This window comes from Neodiprion virginianus, chromosome 1 (assembly GCF_021901495.1).
Source record: "Neodiprion virginianus isolate iyNeoVirg1 chromosome 1, iyNeoVirg1.1, whole genome shotgun sequence".
Lineage (NCBI taxonomy): Eukaryota > Metazoa > Arthropoda > Insecta > Hymenoptera > Diprionidae > Neodiprion > Neodiprion virginianus.
In genome coordinates this window covers 26,735,105-26,760,132 of record NC_060877.1, presented here as the reverse complement: position 1 = coordinate 26,760,132, position 25,028 = coordinate 26,735,105, and the positions used below count along the sequence as shown (strand labels likewise).

The window sequence follows — 25,028 nt, the reverse complement described above, 5'->3', positions numbered from 1 at the left end:
TTTATCGTCTCTCGGTTAAAATTTCGACAACGTTTGATGGAAAGTCAGAGCTCCGACCTCCCGTTCAAGGTTCAGGTGTATTCGGCTTAATTTTCGCAAGTCGAATGATACGAGAAACGTTTCAATTGAAATGACAGGAATTTTACTTCGACCCGCGTCACGTGCCACCGATTAATATTTGCAAATATTTTGAATATCGCCAACGACGGTTGTTGCAAAATAAACGCACAAACAGCAAATCCAGGGTGCACTGAACCGGCGGAATGTAAGTATTTCCGGCGAATATTGACGAGAAACGACGGATTGCGAAATTCTCAATTGTAAACATAATTCGGTACAACTGCTCAACTTACAGGCGGTGTGATCGTAGAGGCGGTCTATCGGTATCTCGTCGACGTCTCCGACGAGGCCTTCGACTATCCTCTCGACGAATTCTCGGACCCTTTCCACCGAATCACCCGCATCCTCTTCGCCTCCGGCGGCAAGGCCCACGCCAGGACCAACCCCAGCATAGTCCGCTCCTGGAAATTCATAAAACCCAGGAGATTACGTCTCGTCGATCGAATTCTCGTCGTCGTAGTGAAATGCGGATTGATCGTTAGATGAAGTTGGAGAATAATTGTAAATCGAAGGTACTTGAAAGACTCGAGTGTGGATCGAATAACGAGGAAGCAATCGAGACAATTGAAATCATCGGAAATCATTGCAAATTGCTTAAAACCACTCGATGGATTAACTTCAAAAAAATCGCAAACGGCAATAGTTTCAGTTCGTAGAAATGGTTTCAATTCACGAACAATCTATTGTATTCGTTTAATTCCTGCAGCTTACCGACTGATTTCCAACGATTTTCCAGCGATTTTCTAGGCGCGATTATCAGTGATCTTTTGTGGCTTCTGTGATTTTCTGTCATCGCCCAGAAGACTGAATAATTATTGGAAATCAATGAAAATCATACGGTGAGGTAGAAACAAATAAGTCGACACCCCACCGTACTGAGTCACTTTTGTCCCGGCCCAAAAAAGCGCGTTGCAAATCGCAGTTTCCATCCTCTAACCGCGTCTTACACCGTTCTAAATGTATATCAGATCGTTATGCAGTATCGCCGGTCCAGTCTCTCGTTCACTTACTCATTCGACAGCAGTTTTACTTCTTAGTAGCCGTCGTCGTCGTCGTCGTCGTCTGTTTTGTTTTCTATCTTCCTATATCGACGAGTCTGCATAGGCGAAAGTCCGCCTGTAATACCCGGGAAACGCGTTCAGACCACGACAGTCTAGTAAATCTAGTTTCACGGGATCCCCGTTACCTCGAACACGAAGCTCATTGTATCCACACGCAGAGGAGATATCGCGCGAATTCACACGCGTCGAGCAGCGTTACCCCCTCTTTTAATCTACGATTACTCTCGGTCCAATTTGATTATTATTCAAATTTTGACCCGACGTGCCTTGCCCAGAAATAAAAAAGCTCTTGTATATTCTTCTCCCGAAACCCGCGTCACTCCCTCGCGTTCACTTTTAACTTCACACTCTCGGGACGGTCGGTTTAAGGGTGGTTTTTTCACTAAGACGGGTGGTTGGAATTTCCGAGGCTGTTGGCACCCAAAGCACACGATGACAAAACCCGCAGAGTCAGGCGAGACGTATCTCTTCTCGAGAAAAAGTACTTTTTCTCGAGAAGTAACGGAGCACCGGGTAAGGAACAAGATGTTGTCGGAGAGGCTACTGGAGCAGAACTGACCGACTGGTAGCGCGGTTGCGACCGCGGTTTCGCCTCCAGGGGAACTTTGGGATGCTTGGTGCAGCCGCGTCTATAGTCGAAGCTCTGGTTGTTGGTCTAAGTCTAATCGGCGATCGGCGAGGAGTCCAAGACTCGATCGACACCCGGGATCAATCGGTCAGTATTGCCGTTGCGAGCCTTTCGAATGGCCCGCGTGTCAAGGTCGCCCATCGCGGACCACGCCGTTCCATTTTTACCTTTCGCACATTCGCGCAGATTCGACTTATATCTCATTCTTCGGCTGAAAACTTTTCTCCTTCATATTCCATGTGCCGGGATTATATACCTGCCCACTTTAATGGCTCAGTACTCGACGTTTTAAACCGCCGGCGAAAGCACGTCTAATCGAGTAAGTTCGCGGTTACAGTTCTGCTGCTCTCTAACTCTCCTGGGACTATACATACATGTATTACATACCTGTAACGTCAATTCCTTTTACGCAACAACGAAAATTCGAATCTTTCGCGATCGTGTACGATTGATGCTATTTTACGTCTCGTACACACGTCGCATTGTTAGTGTTACACCGAATCGGCACAATTTCTCTGTTCCTCGATTTTTGTTACCACACCCCCTCGGTTGATTTTCATTCCGTGAAGTTATTTTTATCACGTTTTCATCGAAACACCGTCTGAGATTGTAATACGAATTGCGAAATCACAGCGCGTATCACTCCTCGATTCTCACGATATCGCAACCAGTGGAATATATTCTCTGACAAGTGAAAAGCAGGATTATTAGTAAATCACCAGCTTCTAAACTAGTTCCTACGGAATTCAGGACACCACTGGTTTCCGCTCAAGAAGTCACACGGTTGTCACATATTTTTTCTTTTGTTTTATACTTTTCAGAGAACTGCTCGTGACTTTGATTGTTACCTTTGAAAGAAAAGCAATGATCCTGGTTTTTTATATTCTTAGTTTTCGAACCTTTTGATGGAAAAATTCTTGTGATTTATGCATATTCAAATCTACATTTACAGAGGTATCGCAATTTCGCTCCTTTCGAATCGAAAAGTGTTTTGTCTGCACATGAATTTGTGAAATAAAATTCGTTGAATAATATTGAAAGAAAAATTGCTTATTAATCATAAATTGACAGGTTTTATTCAACCATATTCAATTGCTAAGGCTTGCCATATTTTCTATACTACAGGATTCATATTCAAATGAGTAATGTTTCTGGGCGTATGTATACCTTATTGTCACCTGCAATTGACGGTATCGGAAAAACATGTCGGACCGTGATTCAAATGCATTACATTGCATTTGAAGTGGCATCTCTGTACAAAAAAGACGCTACGGAAAAATTATCATCACAATGCGGTCTTACCATATTTGGCAACCAAGGACTCTTGTGTCTAGGAGCCGACGTGAAACCACCATGGCAGTACCTTCCTCGGTAAATGGTGTCTCGAACATCTTGTAAATGTATTTCGTATTACATGAATACCCAAGTAACGCAAAAATGGTACGTGGTGCCAATTTTTCGACTCGTATCCGAGATTTTCGCCATGCGTAGCAACGTTTGCGGAGGATGCAAAGGTTCGTAATCGTGAGTCGAGTGATAAAATGCCATCGTAGACTAACGGCAACGTATCACGGCTGGCGTAAAAAACTCGAGTTAACGGACCGAGCGTTTCTTTGCCGTATACTTTTGGCTGTTTTTTCTTTTACCCTTCCTTATTTCCTTTCCTTCGTCTCTATTTTTCTTCATCCCAATTACGCTCAGTGCCGATTTACCGCAAGAACAATAACAGCATGGCGGTAACGATATAATGGATAATAAGAGAGTCCATCGCACGATTCACGTACACCGGGATAGAAGCCGATCGTTAAATTCTTTTTTTCTGTCGCGGTATCATATCCAAGCGTAATTGGAAATCCTGAAAGTTGTGCCGGTAGAAGATGCGATGAAACCACCCGTCTTATGATTGAGAAATAATGAACCGTCATCGCGTCATCGTCGCGCTTGGATTTTGATTGACGTAACGATCTGCTAATGCACCTCAGAAAATTTCACGTCCGATCCTTCCGACGTTTCGATATTATTACGAACCCAATCGTAATACGTTTTACGACCACCCAAGGGGGTAAAAAAAAAATTGTCTCGTTAACTCCTAAATCTGGCGTCACAAATTCCGTGCCAGAGAAAGAAGAAAAATGCAGATCAGTTCGGACACCTTGCATCTTTTTTCGGTACAGATTATTCGGTCCTAGTTATGGAATTAATTATAGGTGAAAGCACCGCGGAACAATAACGGTTTGGATGATGAATAAAAGTTACGTAAGACGCAACGGGAATTGTGTAATTGACTTTAATACACAATTACTTGGAAAATCGAGCGATTGGCTGTTTTCTGCGGTATTCGCGAAGAGTAGGCTGAATGATCATTGCGTGGTTAATTTTTTACAGTTCCATGTTTCATGCGGAAACGCAAACTGACGAGTATGCCAAATGGTGAATCGGGTATCTGATTTTCTTAACAACCGTGCCAAATAATATGAACTATAAAATCGCGAGTAGAGAAGTAGAGAGAAAAAAATGGACGCCCCGTAATTTTCTGTGTTTGAAAATTTATACCGTAGGTTTATTTTATCGGAGAGAGTCAAAAAATAAAATGACCACACATTGAAAAGGTCACAATATCGAGTATTCAAACGTGCTAACATCTAATTCACACGATTTCAAAATTTATAATGTAGAAAATCGATGAATGGAAACATCAAAATATCTAAAGGTAAAAACATAGAACGTATTATATATTTTTACCCAAATTTCTATATCTCCCTATATTTGTACATTTATTGTATCGATTCTATGCATTTAGGTTTATATTTTGACCTCTCATTTGATTTTTCTATAATCGAAGTCTCTGCGTTTTAAAATTCTCTAAATTTGATATTTCCATTTCTGAATTATCGATGTCGTCTATTGTGTAGCCATTTTACTCTTCAACCCTCGCACTACTTTGTCATCCTGATTACAAATATGTTATCTAAAAAATCTCCACCTTCGGAGCCCCAAAGGCGGTAAGTTACCGAGAGCGTACTATAGCGCAAGATGGAGCGAATACCGCGGTTTTTTTTTTTTTTTTAAATTTCCTTCGGCGCCAACGAAGTCGAGTGTATATAATAACAAGAGTCATTTAACATTCTCTAGGTATACGAAGAGACGTACACAGGCGACGGTAGTTCGGCACGTCTGAGGAATTCCATTCGCCAATCAATTCCATGCAGCGGGCCAAATGCTGTCGATGTTTGTCCAGGCAAGAGAACGCCGAAGTCAACGGTCAATTATTTTACAACAAGGTTTGCAACGCGGTTTGCCGATCCGCACGCCGAGGAATGTTCCCGAGGGATTTGCTCCAGGTTCATTCTAGGAAGATAAATTATTTAGAAGGAAAGCCGTCTTGTTCCCTGCCCACAAACACTGCAGCGTTACTTTTTTAAAGCCCAATTTCCTGCCGCTCCGAAGCTGAGCCCTTCTGCGATTTTCGTCGCCGAACAATTATTGAACGTTTCATAAGCCGCGAGTGCTGTTCAATTTTTGACAATTCGCGATCAACTCGTGAAATTCGAGCTGGCGAGACGTTCACAGATGATTACGATCCGGGTACCACGATTAGGATGGTTCGAAAAACATGCGCTGCAAAACTTTTTCGTTTAATGTGCTTACCGAGTTTATAATTTACCACGTTTAACAAGGATATAGTTAATAATGCATGGTATAAGTATCGACGATTCGAATTTCCGGTTGTATAATATAATTCGTCGTGCTTCATTAACGGGTTATTATATTAGAAAAAAAATCGACGTGATTATTTATTCTTCTTCATCTTAGTCTTCAGTTTCCGTAAGCAAATGTCAAGGACTTCCCGACGTTCGACATAGGAACACAAAAAAAATGTGAACAAAAAAAAAAAAAGACAAAACGCGCGCGTGTTTTTTACCGCAGGTATAGTCCCGTCGCAAGATTTCGCGTGGGTGCCGTAAATACCGTTAAAATAATCGGATTCCGACGTGGCTAAAAAATTCTTTTTACATATCAATACGTAAATAAATAAATTGACAAATAGGCATGAAGAAGAGTAAGGAAAAGATGACAAACCTGCGAGAAAAACCTCGGATTTGGCCGTACTGAACCGGTGAGACGCGTCGTCGTGGTCGGCGGACAAACCGCCAAAGGTCTCGAACCACTTCTCGTTCCTTCTGAGCCACAACCTGCGTCGAGAGGTGAGGCAAAAAGTAGAAAAACATCAATAGAGTCAATAAGCTGTGAGATTGAGGAGGACGGAGGAACGCCGAGGAATCCGATCAAAGCCGGCGGTGGACGAGGTGGGCGAGGAGAGAGAGGAAGGAGCCTCGAGGTCTCAAAAGATCAGTCTACCTCTGTACGACGCCTTAGAGATTAGACAAAAACGCCTGTCGATTTGCTTCAAAATTCACATGCGATATCAAATGGGCGTATCGACTGGGCTAATTTTCAGCGGGTCAACGCGTGGCTGTAATATTAATTTGTTGATCTTCGATCCTTTTATCACTTGTTGTTAAATATTTACAATTTCAACTGTTCTTGCGATTGAGTGGAAAAAAAAACAAGAACCGTTTTTACTGTAATATATCGCATACGTAACTTGTTTCCGACATTTCATTTAACGCGCGATTCTCGAAACGCAGATTTACTAGAAAAATAATAAATTAATTGCTGTAAAAAAAAAAAAAAACCGAAACTCTCACCACTCTTACAATTATCAAATGAAAACGAAGAATTCACTTGCTCGATTGTAATGGACTTGTTTGATTTGACCCATTGAGACCTTTGACACAAGGAAACATTTTATTGCCATATCTGAGGCAATTTTTCAGGCTTGCACACTTCACGCGTTTAGTTGAAAATCCTTGATACAACTTTTTAAAAATATGGTACGGGCGGAAAAAAATGCCTTAATCGCATGTAAATTATGTAAGTATTTCTAATGATTAATATATAGTATTGAAACAAATCAGCGTTGTTTTTTTGTCTCAGTCTCTGTCTCTCTTTGTATTAGGAAGCGAAGTAATATGAGATGCTCGATGAGCGGCCATAAAATTTTCTTCTCAATGTCGTATAACATCATCTATGCAAATAACTGTGTATATATATATATATATATATATACATCTACAGACAGTGGTTTTGCGCACTAGTCAATAGTTCTTGTAATAATTACAATAATTCTTTTCTTCTAACTTTTGTTTCGTCGTATTTCTTTCTCGCCTGGTTTCTCATCTCAACAGTCTTCCTATCGCTGGCTGTTTGCCCTCGCCTCCGGGGCTTGGATGAGGATATCTAATAATAATCTGTTTGGTCACATCCCTGTCCATATTATCGATTCTGGCAAAGCAGGTTACTAATTATACAACCGTGTAGAGCGGTAATGTTGTAATTTAAAAACACGTAACTAGACTTACATACATATAATAAATTTTACGGATAGATAAACCGCGATCAACGCTTGTATACTCTTTTGTAATACCTATGCCTGTCACGCAGATTGGAAATTGAAAGAAAATACGGAGATAAGAAGCTGATAATGCCAGTGGATCGCGATGCTGTAACAGTACAAATGTATTTTATTTTCAATGTACCTCTGCGACCGACTTCTGGTAAATCAAGGAATCACACAAACCTGCATTCATATACATAGTGATTAAGGCTGCCGACTAATGACCCGGATCCACACTACGTTAAAACTCTGGCTGCAATAATGAGCGTGAGATTACTAGCCAGTATTATGATCGACGAAAGCCGGTGTTTTGCCGATTAAAATAGATTCGCCGATACTTTCGCTCGTTGGTATAACATTATTAAATGACAATTCGCTAATTACAGTTATGCTGAACAATTGTATTTTTTCTTTGATGTATAGAGCCTAACACTCATTTCTGTAGCCATGGGTATTAATCCGAGCGGCTGGAAACCATTCATCAAAACACCGGTCGGGCTGCCCTTGAAATCAAAACAGAACCGCGTGCGAACTTCCTTGCTTTCCTACATGCGTATAAAATCTCCTGTATAATCTTGTCGTAACGAATTATAGCAAACATATGAGATTATTTAAACTTTTGCTATTTTGAAACTGCTGAAATTTGCATTTTTGTTCAATGTTTCAATAAAATCTTAAAATATCACTTCAAATCACACGATATTCCGGAAAGTTTGAAATTATGTGATTGAAATCCAATTTCCGATACCTTATTTCACGCGCATTCAAGCGCTCCGCCCCTGATTTTACAAAAATTATTTCAGGTACAATGATATTCATAAATCGTCTGCGCCATTGACCGTAACAATTCTACAAAACCGGTAGGATCTCCTTCAATTCGATGAAATTACTCGTAAATTCGAAAAAATTAGCAACGTCAAAAAACGCAACAGAGTCACGTTTACATGCGGTTCAAGAGATACCTTCTCTATAGATTCGAGGTCGAGGCTTGAGGAGAGGATTTGGGAATTAAAGATACCGGGAAGATTGTATTACTGCAGTAACCTCCGCTGATGACAAAACAGGCAATGCCAGGCGTTGTCCGGGGTGTCCCAGCGGGAACAACCCTTGCGGCAAACGCGGGATCCGCACTCGCCGCAACCGACGCCGCGACCTACGACGAAGGGTTTCAGGCAGCAGGCGCACCGACTATCGTCTAGAGTCTGCTTGGTCTTCTCGTCCTTCGCCTCCTTCGCTGCTCTCCTGGGGAAAGAGTGAAAATTATCAAAAAATCGACCCTCGATCGTTCGAGTTGGGAGCCAAAGAATTTGCCCGCACTTTGATGTTTTCTGGACGTGTCGAACATAGCTTTGCACCTCTTTCGTAGGTAGGATCGCCGTGTTTAACGTTTCTTTTGTGTTTTGTAAAACCTGTTCTCGAGAAAACTTTGAACCTCGTTCGCATATCGTATTTCTTGATTATTCCAAGGGTCAGAGTTGCGACGTTTTCTCAAATTTTTTACCACATTTCCTGTTTTATCAAAATCGCAAATTAACGACAAACATTTTTTTCTCTCTCTATTTCTCTTTCTAGTGGTTACGTAAATATGATCGTTGTATACATTATTCAACTTTACACTAATAAACGAAGTAAAATAGTCAGAGTTTCAAGCACGCAGTTTCTTGTCACACTCTTTATTTCTTTCATTATATCGACGATTTGGCATTAATTTAAAGCTTCGTAAGTATCGATACACATCTAGCGGGTACGGTACAATGAATAACGCACAACGCAATAAAATATCATCCGATTTATTATTCTCTTTGCATATATTCGTGTAAAATTATCAACTAACGTTCGAATTATTATCTATTATATATTTCTGCAGGTGATTAGCATTCGCGAGAGCTCGCGCCTCCATTCATTTACACTTGCCATTTTCGTATGGTTAAAATTTACCGTTATTGACCATCGGATTTCCTCGTCTCCACTTCCTGAACCAGAGCGGTCAGTGAATAATAAGAACATTCGGAGATACTCATTTCGTACATACAATTTTCGCCGAGTCCAACAACGATGCGACACGCGTTCACCAGCGGTGAAATAAAAACGCCAATTAATCATTCGTAATTCGTATTCATTACATAATGTGCAAGACTTGGTAGTTAATTTATTTTCTTCTCGTACACTTGACCATGGGTATAATATTCGTGTAATAATAACTTTTGACGAATAGCGAGGAAGAAAGGACAAAAACCGAACAAAAAAAAACATCGCTTGCGTCGACGAGTCTCGGTCAAAAACATCACATCAGTCCGGATCACGTTTTTCGTGCAATCAAATCCGTCATTCGCAAACTATTCCAAACGATGTCGCTAATCTTCTCGGTCGAAAAATACGGCAGCTGATCTGGGACCGGCGTGGCTTTCCTCCTCTCTTTCCCAATCGGCAGTGACAACCTTCACCACGACCACTTCTATGGTTATGAGGAAGAATAGCACCATGAAAACGGCCATGTTGTACTTTTCCTGACCAGTGACCACCCTGTCATCCTCCGTCAGTAGCGTCGAAACGACGAAAGAAACGTGGACGAACATCTTATCGCTGTTTAAAGACGTTCAGTGTGATGGTTGCTGGGAAAATAACTCGGCTGGCATCTGTGCAAAATGCACGCGGATAACGAACGTTAATTGCAAGACAACCTCTTAGCAACGACACCGCACTGCACTCACTCTGTTTTCTTGTCGCAAACTGGCAGCTTTATACAACCGGAATTGAATTCTACTGATTTTGCGCCACAGATTACATCTATTTAAATATGGATGACCCTGCCGTCACCTTCGCCAACGTTTGTGGGCGGAAGAAATTTCGCAGACGTACCTTGGCTGCTTGAGAATGAAAACTGGTTTATATCCTCGAAAAAGTGGGGGTATTTTTCTCCAAGGAAAGGCATAAAGGGGTAAAAGACACAAAGAAACAGCTCTGAATTAGGAATTGACTGGAGTCACTCAATTATACGCTATTTTTTTTCCTCTTTTTTATACTTTTTGTCCCTTTGTTATCTCCTTTTAATTCAGCTTGTACGGATTCCTTTCACAAGACGCACGAGTGCGACTCAACTCGCATCGCCGCACAAATCGCACACTTTATTCCTGCTCGATGTCCGTAATTTCCAGACCACTTGTTCTCTCTCGCGTGTTTCATGAAATTCAACCAGAGATAAGCAAGCCTATATCGCAATCCTTGACTCTCTGAATCACGAACAGGGCTCGGCACTAGCTGTTTGTTTTCACGACCGCTTGTGCGAAAAGCGATTCGCTGTCTTCCGGTATCATTCAACCACTGCGCAAAATATTGTTGCGATGTTCCGTATTTTTATACGTGCACAGTCGTCGACCAGTAAAAGGTAAAGTGGACACTTTGAACCTCGTTTTGAACGTGAACAACTCGATTCTACCCAGAGACCGTTGTTTGTAATCGCAGTATCTTATCTGATCCCAGGTCGTCACACACGGCGATTCACAAAATAATTATAATTACATCGCACTTTGCAAAGTTTTACAATTTTCACATGCGCTTTGGATATTATCGAGGTGCACTGTCATGCAGTTGATGTCACAGAGTACGCGAAATTCGATGTACGCACGAGCATGCTTCTTCGCAAGCTTGCAATCACTTCTCTTCGCCGTGCAATCGTCGTCGTCTGACAAAAACAGCGATAAATCGTTGAGGTCTGCAAGCCCTCACTTTGGTTGATATTTTAACAATATTTTCCGTTATTTTCCATATACGGACGCATTTCAGATGGCAACTGCATCGAGCAAGGCAGGGTATATAGGAGGAACGGATGGTCCGTTGGTTTGTGCCGGACTGCCGGTTTGAAAGTAACAGTGCTCATTGGAGGGAAACTTACTCGCTGTAAAAGGAGGAGGCAGAGTCCGAAGTTATAACAAGCAACATATAACGTGATCGGTTATGTCATAGTTTTAATGCCAGTTCAGTTGTGGGTTCTCTCGCTATGAAGAGAAAACTTTCACTCGATTCAACCGTCGTCCCTTCCTCTCGTTCTTCGGGTTCGTTTGTTTGTTTATTTATTTTTTTCCGACAGCGTTCATGCACCTTATGCCAAAACTATTCCGATGACGCGCAGCAAATTAACGTTACATCGAAACTCGGACGATAGAGACGTTTGTGAAAAATTGAATCACTCTTTTTTACACATGTCGTTCCATGTAACGGTGCAATTTCGTTTATTTATCGTTTGGCGCAAATTGCATCAACGACTTTTCACTGTAAACCAATATCATCATATTTCGGTGGCTGGTTTATTTTCATATTGCAATTTTTATCCGGTTTCTTCGACAAAACTAAAATATAAACGTTTTATGTGAAATGATTGCGCTTGAGATGCTTGCACGTACTTATTTACAATCAAACTATCGTTCTCTGTTAAAGACGTAAAGTTTCACAGCTGGTTCATGCGGTTTATAAATGCTTCAAGTCGTATTTCAGTAATAAAATATTTTAAAAATATATGATTATTGCAGAGGTAGGTGATTACGCAACTATAGATTTCTAAAAAAACTGATTTTTTTCGTAGTTTAATGTAGGTCATTAACTTGATGAGTAATACATTTTTCCTCTATGGGTTACTTTGAACTCCAAACCTGTTATGCATAATTATATCGTACGATTTCAAGTTTAATAATTCACTTTCAATGGCAAACCGACTATCCTTTATATTTCTACAAATTCGAAATATGCATTGTCATCGATGGCGCGTATGCGATTCGCAACGTTGGTATTTTGCAAAATTCTCATCTCATAGCGTCTGTAGCGCAGCAGTGATACACCCGGTGATTAATAAAACGCCGTCGAATAACAATGGGTGTAGAAACGTTTGTCTTAGCGAGACGTTATTCTTCCGCGGAACGGATACGAAATTTTTGCGGTGAACAAGAAAATAAAAAAAAAAAAAAAAGAAAACAACAAAAAACGTAATTTGGAAAAATTGCGTCACCTGATACAATACGTGGGCTGATCGAGATCGACGCAGTAAAACCTTTTCGCCTTCGGCCTCAACACGTGAAGCGACCGTTACTCAACAGGCTGTTATTCAATAAACATCTCTGTTCCACTTTACGAATTCTTTACAGGTCTCGATTTCTCTACGATCAACGTTCGTTACAGGCGTATATAACACATTCGTGTGATACACCTGTGTGTGCCACCTATTAAAATTTCGTAACCGAATAATTCACCGCCGCATGACATAACATCCATGCAACTTTGCTGGATTCTTATTGGAGGTGTTACAGTACTTGCGATAAAATTAATATCCGTGCAGTCTTGTAACGTTTGGTTGCAATTTCGTTCGCTGCAATCAGAAGCGCGGGCCAAATTGCAGGTGGTTGAGCGAAACGGGTTTGAAAGCTGGAAATTGAAGGTTCGTCTGAATTTTACTAAACCTGTTTTATTCCGGTGTATCGAATGTCACACGCGCAGCATGCGGAAAGTATCCCATTTAAAGAAGCAAACGTGCATCATTCACCTCCTTTCTCGACGCTAATCTCAATGAAAAAGTCTCCACTACAGAGTTCTGGAATTCGAACGCGCGAACGGACGCGAATTAACTCGCATCCGTGAATAGCGACAAAATAGGCAGTCGAAGCTGCCGGTCAATAAGCGCGTGAGAGAGCTGAAAGTTGACAATTAGAATGATGCCACGCGCTTCCACGGCCCGCACGAAACTTCCCAGCCTTTACGATTATTACATATACGTTTGCCTGAATGAAATTTCGTTTCGCCATTATAATTTCAGGTATTGTCACTCAAATTTATTACTAAGAAAAGTTAACAAATTTCAAGAGATGAAAACTACTCGTTTCAATCGGATCAATTCAACGAGTCCAACTTAATTGCCAACTGAAAATTCACTACAGTGTTCTTAAATACTTCTATTTTTTATCATAACCAAAATATGTTCTTTTGGGTGTAAGATGAAAATGAGTTCGGTAGCCGTAACTGGAAAATATTGTAGATATTACTAATCTATTTGATTGCGGAGAATCCCTCTGTGGTTTCTTGCAACTGTTGCAAAAATTTGATGTAAGTGCAAAAATGAACTTACGTTGATGACTTGAATATCGGAGAAATTGAGCTTTAAATTATTTCAACAAACAGATTCGTCGTAATAACCAGAAAATGTAGTATTAACAACTACCACCGCACTAAATATAGCTATACCCTTCTACTACATTTTATTGTTATTACAACAATATTTAAACAGTTATTTTTTGTTCACTATAACAAATGAAATTTTTCTCAGCGTAGTGATATCAGAATGTAGGACATCCGATGTATCTACCAGTTTCCGGTGACGGACTACCGTTACCTGCAACATCGTGTATGGGTGTATCAGGTTTGTGCAATAACATATCATGAAGTGGGATAGCTGCAGATTTTTAAGCGCGTCATTTATTGCTTGCCGGTTTTTTTACAGCGTTGTTATCCGCAAGAAACGCCGATCAATTTATCAATTCTTATCGTAAACGACTACTTCTTTTCGGTTGAAGCAATAACAAATTCTTTAATTTCTGCGAATTTTGTAGAATGTCTTGTTTTTTAAACAACTTTTCGTGAAATACGACTTGTGAATATTAAAGAAATATACAGCGATTGCAAACAAGGCTCGCTCAATTTACACCCACTGTGCAAACACAATTCCGCAATGTTTTAAACCACTCGTGTATCATCGCCCGAGGGTTGAATTAAATTTCAGAGAATTTCCAGGCGACACGCTGCGAACCAACGTGCTTGCACTCATTTTAACACCACGTACGGAATTGCCTGTAGAGATGCGATATGTGGGAGTCAGGATGAGATTTTATAACGGCATCAACCGGGGTAATTCATTTGTTTCGTTGTAGATAATCATGGGAACGTTCCTGCGTATATTATACACATCTGTTATACAAAATAAAAATATCACTCGCGTTAGTTGCAAGAGAAGATATACACGTATAATACATAAGTATATCCATGTAACCAGACAATGGAGAATGCATTTATTTCGCATTCGCTTGAACCAGATACCGAGCGAAAAAAATTGCACTAACACCCGGGAGCCGGCCTAAAATATTTTTAGACAGTCACAAACGGCTTCGGAGCTTCCGACTTTCGCAACGTGCAACTCGCTCTCACTCACTTCCGCGCTGCGGCTTGTCGCTTCGCTTAGACAAGCATTAGACACACCGTTAAATTGGGGGGAAATTAAATCGGTTCTTACCACTTGTCCGGATTTCTTCTGCACAGTATCGTCCTGAGTAAAATATTTTTTATTAATCTTCGCAGCTCACTTGGTTTCATGAAGAGCTTCGGGGCGATCAATCGATTCGTTAAAACAGCCGAATCGGGACTCGATAGGAAGTGATTTTTACTAATCGGTGAGGGAAGATGCTCGTGACCAAGAATACGCACGATTCACAATACCGATTGTCCCACACTGGCACATTTGACTCTAGACTCAGGAGTTTGTTCGTCACTAAATCCAGCATCGACCGATCTTCGCAACAAGGACATCAACACTGCAACAATGAACCCATCGCACCGTGCTTCACAACTACGGGTCGGTGATTTCCGGTGTGCTTCGTGTTTATTCGGTAACTATTGTTTTATATGGTTTGATAAGTCGATATACATATATCCATGTCCTATGCCCCTCTTTCTCTCTCTTTCCCCTCACTCCCCGTTTTTCCTAATAGCGACCTCTGAAGTCCCACAACGCATCCTAATTTCAAAAGCTATTCAACCGGGGTCGTTGCACGCATGGTTAAACTTTACGCACATCCGCTGTGCCTTTTTACGGATATCTGACCCCTCCGCAGGCTTTGACGAGTTACAACTTTATTCGAGCCCGATGCGTCTGCGACAAATCGCGTCAAGAATCTTTCACGAGTGCAAAATCTCGCTGTACGATGTAACGTCTTAGTCTCGCGATTGGAAAAGAATGAGAAGAGGAAAGTGGTGGCTTTATCTTAGCGCAAATCACCTGATCTGTTAGTAAAATAACAATAGGATAGTGCAGAAAGCGCGAGTTTTCGAAGAATAAGTCTCCGTCAGACACAAGAGCGAATCAGCTCGTGATGCGTGAATCAACTCGGTCGACTCTGTTTTTAGTTTTCTTGCAATAAAATAAAATATAAATATAAAGTAAATTAATGTCGAGAGGCTTCGTGTCCTTCAAAGAATTTTGTGGTTTCGCCTTCGATGGATAACGTGGATATCCTGATATGGGATCGTCACGACCAGATCGAAAACGAGATTTCACAGTCTGAACGTTTTTTGCACGCTAGTTGATTACCACGGAATTTGAAAACACATATTAAAACTACAACTAATTCTTAAATTTACGAATGACTGACCCACTATCAGTTATAACATTCGGGAATCATTATAATTTCACCATTTATCGTCACTTACCGACAGTCTACACAATATTTTTGTTTTACTTATTTTTTAATTGTAATAAATATTTTCCAGAAGATAAACAAACGAATGAATAAAAACTACCATCACTTCGCGAATGGAACACGAGCATCTAGTAATTCCGAAAGCACGGTCATCCTGAAAGCGGGCAACCCGACTTTCATTCAAGTACGGCGTATTGCGTTACTCGGAGCTCGCCGTTTCGCCGCTACTGTTTGAAATGAATATTTCAACCGCGTGGCGTGGTTCTTATTTGTATGTGAAGCCAAAGTAACAGACAAAATTTCTATGAAATTATCTCAAATATTTTCGAGTCATTTCTTATTTTTTAAGTCGTTACAATAACCGTTTTTCTCTGTAAATTGTGCACCGAGATATTGAAAAAGAATTTGGTATACTTTTCGTTGACAATTTGTGGCTAACGTAGAAATGAATTATTCAACAAATTTTGTGCTGCAATGGATTAGATTACGTCAATACTTCGCTGAGGATTGTAACCGTATGACGGCTTTCAAAATTTGTTTACACACCGAAGTCTCGACGAAGTTCAAATATTGCTGGTATGTCAATGAGATTTGTCTAGGATTTCACTATTCTGCTAGCGTTTCGCAAGATTCTGAGGATTCAAAAGCCAGGCATAACCGCGTCGGACCAATTCTTATTATACAAAATAGCCCAAATATAAATTTTTTTCCAACCCCTCACCTCCCATCCAATAAAAAAATTTTTTTAAAAAAACTGCGACAGGCGCAACAAGTTGCGGAATAAAAAATATATTGACGGCGAATATCAGATTACGAGTTACCAAAGCAGGGACGAGGTGGTAAGAAGTTACCTCCTTATCAGATACGCCTTAACTGTTCACCAGCGATAATGTATTTTCAGTGTCGCGAGCAACTCAGGCGACGTAAACATCTTAGCACAATTATAATATAGCTCGCAAATCGGGCAGGTTTCACCGCTGAACGTTTATATAATAATCATGGTATACGTAACAGTTTAGACTAGACATTGTGCAGGCCGCAGCGCAGTAGGCGTAAGTAAATAGCATGAAGATAACTCACGTGTCTCAATATACGTAGCAATTGCACTGACCAATAATCGAAACTGGTCGAGAGATACCTACAATTGAGCGTTTCTTACAATGCAACGGACCTTGGAATACTTGCGCAATTACGTAATAAAACAATAATTCTGCACTCGGTACTGTTATATACATAACACAATTGTTTTTGGGTCACGCTAGCATTACATTTTGTAGTACTTGATTGGCATGCTCGTTTAACGGGAGGATAATAAGGCAATTGTCTTCGAAGCATTATTCCCTCGGTAATTCGTGATCATTCCAATATGACTCGTGCTCCTGACTGGCGGAAAAAGAATAATAATTGTACCTTGTATCATACGCGGTGCAGCAATTACACTCATTCGTAGGTATGCCTGTAACGCGTGACATATACGCGACGTGTTGTTGTATTATATCATTGACATACCCCGGTGAAATTTGCGCAAGAATGTATTAAACATTTCTGACGCTTCTAATTTTAACACCCCGAGATGTTAATTATTGCAAGATTTGCACTTGACTCGCATCGCCGCACGGCCTTTAAGACTTCCCATTCCCCTTTATTGGTTGTTCTATCTTATACAGATTTACCGCCAGATGACACGAGGATTTTCAATACGTAGGCGTGACACAGAGTTATTTTTCTCCTCTAGTTTGGTGCTGAACCACAGTGGCTCTCCTTAATCTCAAAAGACAAACAGACTTTCTTGATTGCGTGTCAATCAAGAAAATTGACACGGGATAAAATCTATTTGACAAATTAAATTTTCTACCATACGTAAATAAACCGAGAACTCTTATGAATCCAACAGCGCGTGATTACATTTTACGTTTTTACCTCTGATGTCGCGATAAGATAAATCTCGTTCTCTTCATGGACGCTAAAATTGTTCTATCTTTCAGTCGCGCGTTATCCGACGTGGCTAGTTACTTTACCGGTTCAACATCTTGTCGATTACCATCGAAAATTATTGTTTATACATTAAGATTGGAACTTCCTGTCACTTACAAACACAAGATTTCATTGGAGGTATATTTTCACGTTGACCCTTATCCTATGCTTAAACCATTCACTGACTGTTTTGCCCAACTAAACGTTGCGCACTTAATATGCGACAGCTTACGCCATTCTAAAAAGCTTTGAAAACGATCGGTCATGCGGATAAGTGGGCAACACGAGTCACAAAAACAGACAGCCATTTGTCATTCCGGTATGCTTTGAGATAGTAACTCGAATAGCTAAAACGGCGGCTGCAGTCGTTAAGTTTTGCAATTAACAATCGGGACCTTTTTCGTAGTACCTTATGAGAAACTTCGATCCTAAAAACTGTAACTGCATCAGGCACTCGTACAACATGTACTTGCAGCCCGTTTGATCTCGCGATGGTTTTGGATCGAGTGAAATTGAGTGAAACGTAACCGGTACAGATACTCTCGTTCACGTGAGGAGGGAGAAGGCAAGAGCAGCTCAAACGAAGAGTAAAAAAGACGAGCTGTAGCGAAAAGTAAAGGAGATCAGGGTTGGTCGGAGAGAAGGTGCCGGTCAATGGACGGCTAAAAAAACTCATCCCGAGCATTAACCGGCAAGAAAAAGTCACGGTGAAACAAAATGAAAGAGTCAAGACAGACTCCTCGAATGGCCGGAGGGTCGAAGGCCTATATTTCATCACGCACACTGCTCTTTAACGTTCTCCAACTTTAAGACCTCCCCCCCCCCCCCTGCCCCCAAATGAGATCTCTCTGTCATTAGAAAAGGCCAGCAGGTTATTAGTCTGGAATTCTCGTTTAAATTAACCGGTACACCGGGAGTACTTTCGAAACGAACAAACATTCTTTTAAAATCCCTTACAGATATTTCCGAAGTTAATCGTGAAAGGTATAACACGTGTGGAAAATTATTTCTCATCCCTTTGGAAAGCAGTCGGTAACTGCTGATATTATAAGAGTTAAACTCACCGGTAATTTCTTCGTTTATATAACGTAATTCCGAGTTAATTTGGCGATAAATCGATATCTCATTAGGGTGAAATCGATGAGGCGTATACGGTCGTGCCGATCGATATTACCACTTCGGATTGAACGTACTCTATATTTAATCGAAGGTCATTATCGAGCACAACGGACTACTTCGTCGTTCAGAAAATGGACTGAAAATATTCTCGACGAGTTGGAGATTGTTCATGCTGCAGTCTGTCTTAAAATGAACCAGAGAAACAAGAAATTTAAGAATAGCTGCAGCTTCATTCAACCGCATGACTTATTTTCGACAATTTCCCGAAGCTGCATGACGCTGATATAGAAATTATAAGGATCCTTGGCACTGTTTACGTACCACTCGATTCGTCCTTTGCCATTCAATTAGCCGTTGATTGATGTAATTGTTTTGCGGTATCGTAAACATTGACCTTCACGCTTATTGTTATCCCTTCTCCGGTGTTCCGAGAACTTTTTGTCGAGGTATAATTACATAAATGTATTCCTGCTCGCTCGTTTGCAACCGACTGAAGAATCAACGAACGTAAAAGAGACCATAGGCTGGCTTACGTTTGTCGAACGTCACTGCGGTACGCATCAGTTTTGTCTCACAATTCATCATACAATCGTCACAACATCATTTTTGCTTCCTGCTCGAGTTTCAACTCGGCTGACGGTTGATTCAATCACATCGTTTCGCCAAATATGATCTCAAAAACTCACCCTCTTCGTAGACTGTTGATAACGATGAAGCAGAGACCGGAAACGAGGCCGGCAGCAACCACGCTCACTCCCGGTGATGATACGAAGATCATTTTTACAGTAGTCTCGGATTTGATGTCCACCACCGCGTAGAAGAAGAAACTCTGTTATCTTCGCTTTTACAAAAACATAACAACTCCGCACATTCTATGGACAATCGCTGTTCTCAGCCCTTCCGTTCCGCTCTTCTCTTTCTGTCCTCTTTTGCCGCTGTTGTGGCTTTCTTGGTGTTCGTTTACGAGACTCTCGATATCCGCACTTGCTTGATCTTATTTTTCGTAATTGTACTCGCTGTGAACTTTTAACCGGTCTTTACTTTACTTCGACACTGTTCCAACCGGAGCTAACCAACCACCTTCGAGCACTTTCCTTTCGCGACTGCCTTGAGGTGTGATGCCGATCTGGCGACGTGACATCTCTCAAGATATCTAATACGAAAACTCGAGATAAGCGATAACGCAAGATCTTCGCACAACCTGAAACTGACAAGGAGATACCATTGTTTCGTTCACGTAAACTGAATCCCTGCTAGCTCTGACAGTGAGATTTATTCGTATTTCATTTTACGGAAAAATAAAAGTTCCACTCATGTGTTTAGCAAATTACCGGCAAGTTTTATCCTCTCGGCAATAGTCAAATCGATGCAGGTAGATTAATTGACATTACACTTCTTTTTTTTTCAGCGTTTGATTTTCTTCTCTCAGTCCCGATTGGACATATTTAGGGACGGATTATTATTCCTTACTTGACATGATGATGAACTGCTACCTCAACTGCAACTTGGTTACCTCACGGTTAGCTGATATAGGTACCGTTCATTATGCAACGTTCATCGCTGTAATAATTACGTTACGTATTGTAGGTATCAATCGATCAAAGCCGATGATGTTTGTGTACCTGTAGTTATGTCACAGTAATTCCGAACTCTAAATTTCTTGTCTTTGAAACAAGTGGATATCACAATAAACTTTTGGTGAATTTTTGTTCTCCTCACATTCGATATATTATTCCATCGATTTTATAACCACTTTCCGATTACTTTTTTTCTTTTCATTCTTAACAATGCGTTCGCACTTCACAGGATTTCCACGTTCCGTGTGCTGCAGAGACGAGATTCTGAGAGACCAAACTCTTCGACATGCTGTCCTGAGATGCGAATGCCTCTGTACCGACTAACCAAATAACGCAGCCGCCCAGCTTCGGCTCCAGCAACTGAGTTCGACATTCTTGAACCACGTGCTTCTCAAAGCGGGTTACGATACCGGTGCTGCGCTCCAGCAGGTACGCGATCGCTTGGAATTCGGATTTTGCTTTCTTCCAATTTATGTATTTTCCCCGATCAAAACATTCCTGTACTCATCAGGGTGTACAAATTTAAATTATAAATCCTGCTTTTCAATTTTCATTTCAGATGTCCATGGATTTCTCCAGCTGCAAAAGTACATCGTCGGGAGATACAAATTCGAAAGTCTAAGTGGAATTGAGTCTTCGAATCAAGTTCGTGTAAATACGAGGCCTTAGCAAACATAGAAATGCAGTTAGTCGACAAGTCGGCACTGTCCATTTTTCTTTACACGCGTGGTATTTCATTCTCTGTACGCCACTAACGGCAAGTATGTTCAAGCTGTTAAGAAAGTCGTAAAAAGGCTTGGAAATACACATCGAATCGTTTATATCAGATAATATGTCGATAGGATTTTTTTCCCTCTTCCTGTCTCTCGATTACACTAATGCTCTTATCTTATCGATCAAAAAATTCGATATCATCTTGAGAGTTGAACAATGCTAGATGTTTTCGAGAGAGAGTAAATACATTGATTTCAGGAATACCCGCGTTGCATTTGCTTCGAAATACGTCGCACGATTCATTCAAAATGAAAAAAAAAAATTGTGGATTCCGTAATTGACGTGCTCATTTTTGCGATCAAATTCTTTTAATCAATTTTCATTTTACTTTAGTGGCCATTAATCCTTCCTGAACACTCCGTGGAAATGCTCCAATGAGAAAACTATCACACGTATAGTAACATTCCTGCCCAAAAACCAATCGGCTTTACTCTTAACACTCTTTGCATCACGATAAAAATATTTGTAACTAAATGTACTAGATATATAATTCGATTCAACACCGGTTATCACTTACGATAGCTTGACTCGTACGCTGTCCAGAATAAGAGCGTCTCGTCGAAGAACTTCAAGAATCAACTGGTACTCGTACGGCTCGATTCCTAGAGAAAAGTGAAACGGGGTGAACATAAGTTCGGATTCGCGAAAATTTTCTCACCAATGTTCAATTCTAGTTCGTGTATTCGTCGGCGGATTGTCGCGGGATCAATACTCAATGAAAATACGAATATGGAATCGATAAATCCCGTTTAGTTACCTGTCTCAGCGTTGCTCTGCATCCTTTTCTTCACAGATCCATGTCAATTGCCTCGTGCAGTTAAAAGGCAAGTATGAAAAGCAGGCAAGAAAGTTGCTTCCTCAATGACCTCACAACGATAACACTCCAATGCCAACTCGGCAATTGCTTGCAAACTAGTTGCCGACCCAGTAGCGAACAAATTTACAAATGAACGTACGATGATGACGATAACAATAATAGGAGGGGCCGTAATTATATTTCATCAGCATCTACGTCTTGCGATACGTACTCGCACGTATTGCTACACCATTGGTACTATATTTTCCATATTTCCTTTACCCGACATCCGACATACCACCTGTCCAAATACCTCGTCGGTCACGTTCATAATTTACGGACTTTTTTACACTCCTCGTCGAAATTCTCGATCGATGGAAGAATGTACGTATCTACGTATTATCGTTAATTGCGTCGGAAATCGATGCGCGACTGGTTTTGCTTACCGGGAAGAAAAATGTTTCCATCAGATTCTCCGACTAATTTTTATTTGTGCTGCATGAACTGGGAAGTCATGCCAGCACTTTACACCCATGACCAATTCCACATGTGTGTCTCTCGTAAAATCGGACCAAGGCAAGACTCCTCTCCACTTTCCATGGGGATTGACCCTTTTCACATAAGGCCGCTGCGACTTTTCCACATCGGAACTGCGTCGTCATTCGAGGAGACTGCGATGAAAGGTGAGAGTGTCGCTGTTTTCTCTTTGAACAAGTTTGGCGACTTGATTACCAGGCTTTTCCCTACTGGTGTGATGTTTCTGTGTTCAATGTGATACTTTTTTCCAATGGATCTTTGGATGTTTATCATTATGTGTCGTTACAATGAGTTCCATTGCACTCTTCCGGAACTTTCATTCTAGTGGGAAAGTGGAAGAGAAGGTTTAGTCCAGGTATGGACTTCTGGGTGATTGATTCCTGGGACGATAGCGCGATACTTTACAATCAGTTAAAACTGTCGCAGATAAAACCACCGATTCGTCGACAAGAACGATTTATAAAGATTTCAATAATCATAACTACGTTATTCCTTGCTCGAAATAGACGTGATCATTGGTTTCGAATGTTTTATTTACAAAGATCGATTTGCAGTTTCGTAACAAATTGAATCGTTATCGAAAAAAATAGAGCAAAAGATGGATCCGACAAGTCATCGGCACTGTGGATTTCATTTTATCTTCGTTCGAAACGAGATGAACTTTGTATAGCCCCAGCTTACTGCACCTGATCCATGAATGATCGTTTTCATCCGATGATGTAACAATTCATTAAAAAAAAAAAAACTTTCTCATCCGATCCAAGGTGCGTCAAAGAAACGTTTTGCCGATCGAGTACCTTCGGACTTTGATAACTTACCGATCGAGAGATTCCTCGATCGTTTCGAGTGATAACCTGTATGCTGTACCGTCGATCGAGGTAATTCTGCACTATGATTGGAGAGGTTTGAACCCATCAGTTGACAGCCGATTGTACTCACAAGTAGCACGTGTTGCCTGCACCAGCAACACGATCATATTCTTTTTCACGCGAAACAGACGATAAAAATTCACCTCACGGAAACGTTTAATCTATGAGCAACATTAAAAAAGTCATTAATATACAATATCGTCTACGAGGAGGAAAATTGGATGTGAATACACATTTTCGTGCGAACTTTTTATTCTACAAATGACACAGTCATTTGATAAAGTAATAAATCGTGTTCACCCGCGTGGAATAATTGAGAAAAATAATTTTGACGTATCGCTCCAATCGCCAGTTTATCACGGAAAACAGAATAATGACCGCGCACGTAATTCCACGTTGTTTGTCGGTTGGAATAAAAAATAACTGCCAGATCAAATTTTCCTCTTCTTCTTTCTCCTTACTGAAGTTTTCAAATCCTTTTTCAGCAGCATAAAGTATCATTAGATTTCTTTGCCATAGATCATGAGTGTGTAGGAAAAAGTATCCGACAGGAAGAAAACTGATATCCTACCATTCAACTTACCGCGACAGAAACCCAAAGTTACTGTCAATTCTGAGTAATCGGTTATTTTAACTCGAGTGTATCACAAATATCAGTATCGCGTCACACGCATAGTAAAAAAAGATCTCTCACTACGTAAGTACACGGATATTAGCAACAATGTTTTTCGGCACTCGCGACACAATTGTTCATCCAGTAAAACTTGTTGCTAACCCAGCTGAATATATGAAATTTTTGACGGTGCTAAAATTTTTATCTTTGCATATGTTTTAAATAACATTTCGCTTCGATAATGAACGCATGACCGTTGACACATATTGGGCACGGTAATCCTTTGCTAATTTTACTTGCAATATCGGGTTTATTTTCAGATTCTATACGTGACGTGAAGCGTTGTTAATTGCATGAGACTTTCCAGCACCGGGTCGATGATTCTATGATTCGTTGGAGGTTGGATAACGTCATAAATTCATAATTATATTATCAGAGTAAAAACGATCGTGACTGAGTTTAAATTCCAATGCCATAGGGCGTATCGGCAATACTTCACCTGCGGCTGTTTTGTCGATCGAAAAAGTCTCTCAAGGTATTGTATCACTATGTCCATGCTAAGATCAGACTAAGAATAATCGATTATTTTTCGAACTTCATTATTTTGCTTCACAATCAATTTTTGCCTTTTTAATCCCATGAACGATGCAATACAATATCAATTATTATCATTGCCTTACTTAATGAGTACCTATTTCATGTAATAAGTGAAAGATAGATGAATATTCTTATCTGAAGTTGAGAAATATTTCGAATGAAACAATCAATTATCAAAAAACTTTTCCGCTATTAAGACTGCATTATACATACTGAATTTTACGAAATATTGGACTCAAATGCACCATTTAAAAAAAAAAAAAAAAAACAAATTAAAACGAACTAATCGATTAACCGATTTATTTTTACCGATTAAATTGAGACATCTTAGAATATTTTTTTGGACTTGATTAATCGATATATCGATTATTTTTAGCTCAGTGGCCGTTGCTAGTCTATGTCTCATACGAAAACATGTTTACTACCTGTTTTCGTGTTGTGCCGAACTAGTCGTA

General features: G+C 40.5%; 1 protein-coding gene and 2 long non-coding RNA genes across 10 annotated transcripts in view; 2 read left to right on the top strand and 1 right to left on the bottom strand.

The window, feature by feature from the left end:
* LOC124305869 (uncharacterized) overlaps window positions 1–22,058 on the bottom strand; it is a 43,083-nt gene extending 21,025 nt beyond the window's left edge. For 2 of the 8 annotated variants that reach the window (XM_046765811.1, XM_046765847.1), the window contains exons 1-5: window positions 21,919–22,058; window positions 21,679–21,763; window positions 8,303–8,509; window positions 5,890–6,002; window positions 354–521 (exon numbers count right to left, since the gene is read on the bottom strand). In XM_046765811.1, coding sequence (XP_046621767.1) covers window positions 354–521; window positions 5,890–6,002; window positions 8,303–8,509; window positions 21,679–21,763; window positions 21,919–21,940 — 595 coding nt within the window. In that variant the 5' untranslated portion in view covers window positions 21,941–22,058. Of the gene's footprint in view, window positions 1–353; window positions 522–831; window positions 944–1,130; window positions 1,712–5,889; window positions 6,003–8,302; window positions 8,510–14,534; window positions 14,676–19,496; window positions 19,613–21,678; window positions 21,764–21,918 lie in introns of those variants that run through there. The other 6 variants (XM_046765819.1, XM_046765855.1, XM_046765828.1 and 3 more) reach the window with 6 other exon arrangements.
* On the top strand, window positions 492–5,677 carry LOC124306055 (uncharacterized). Its single transcript, XR_006908512.1, has 2 exons — window positions 492–632; window positions 4,942–5,677. It is a non-coding gene; the product is annotated as an uncharacterized LOC124306055 (long non-coding RNA).
* On the top strand, window positions 20,221–21,424 carry LOC124306053 (uncharacterized). The gene is made up of 3 exons (XR_006908504.1): window positions 20,221–20,343; window positions 20,617–20,816; window positions 20,947–21,424. It is a non-coding gene; the product is annotated as an uncharacterized LOC124306053 (long non-coding RNA).
* Window positions 22,059–25,028: the final 2,970 nt, after the last annotated feature.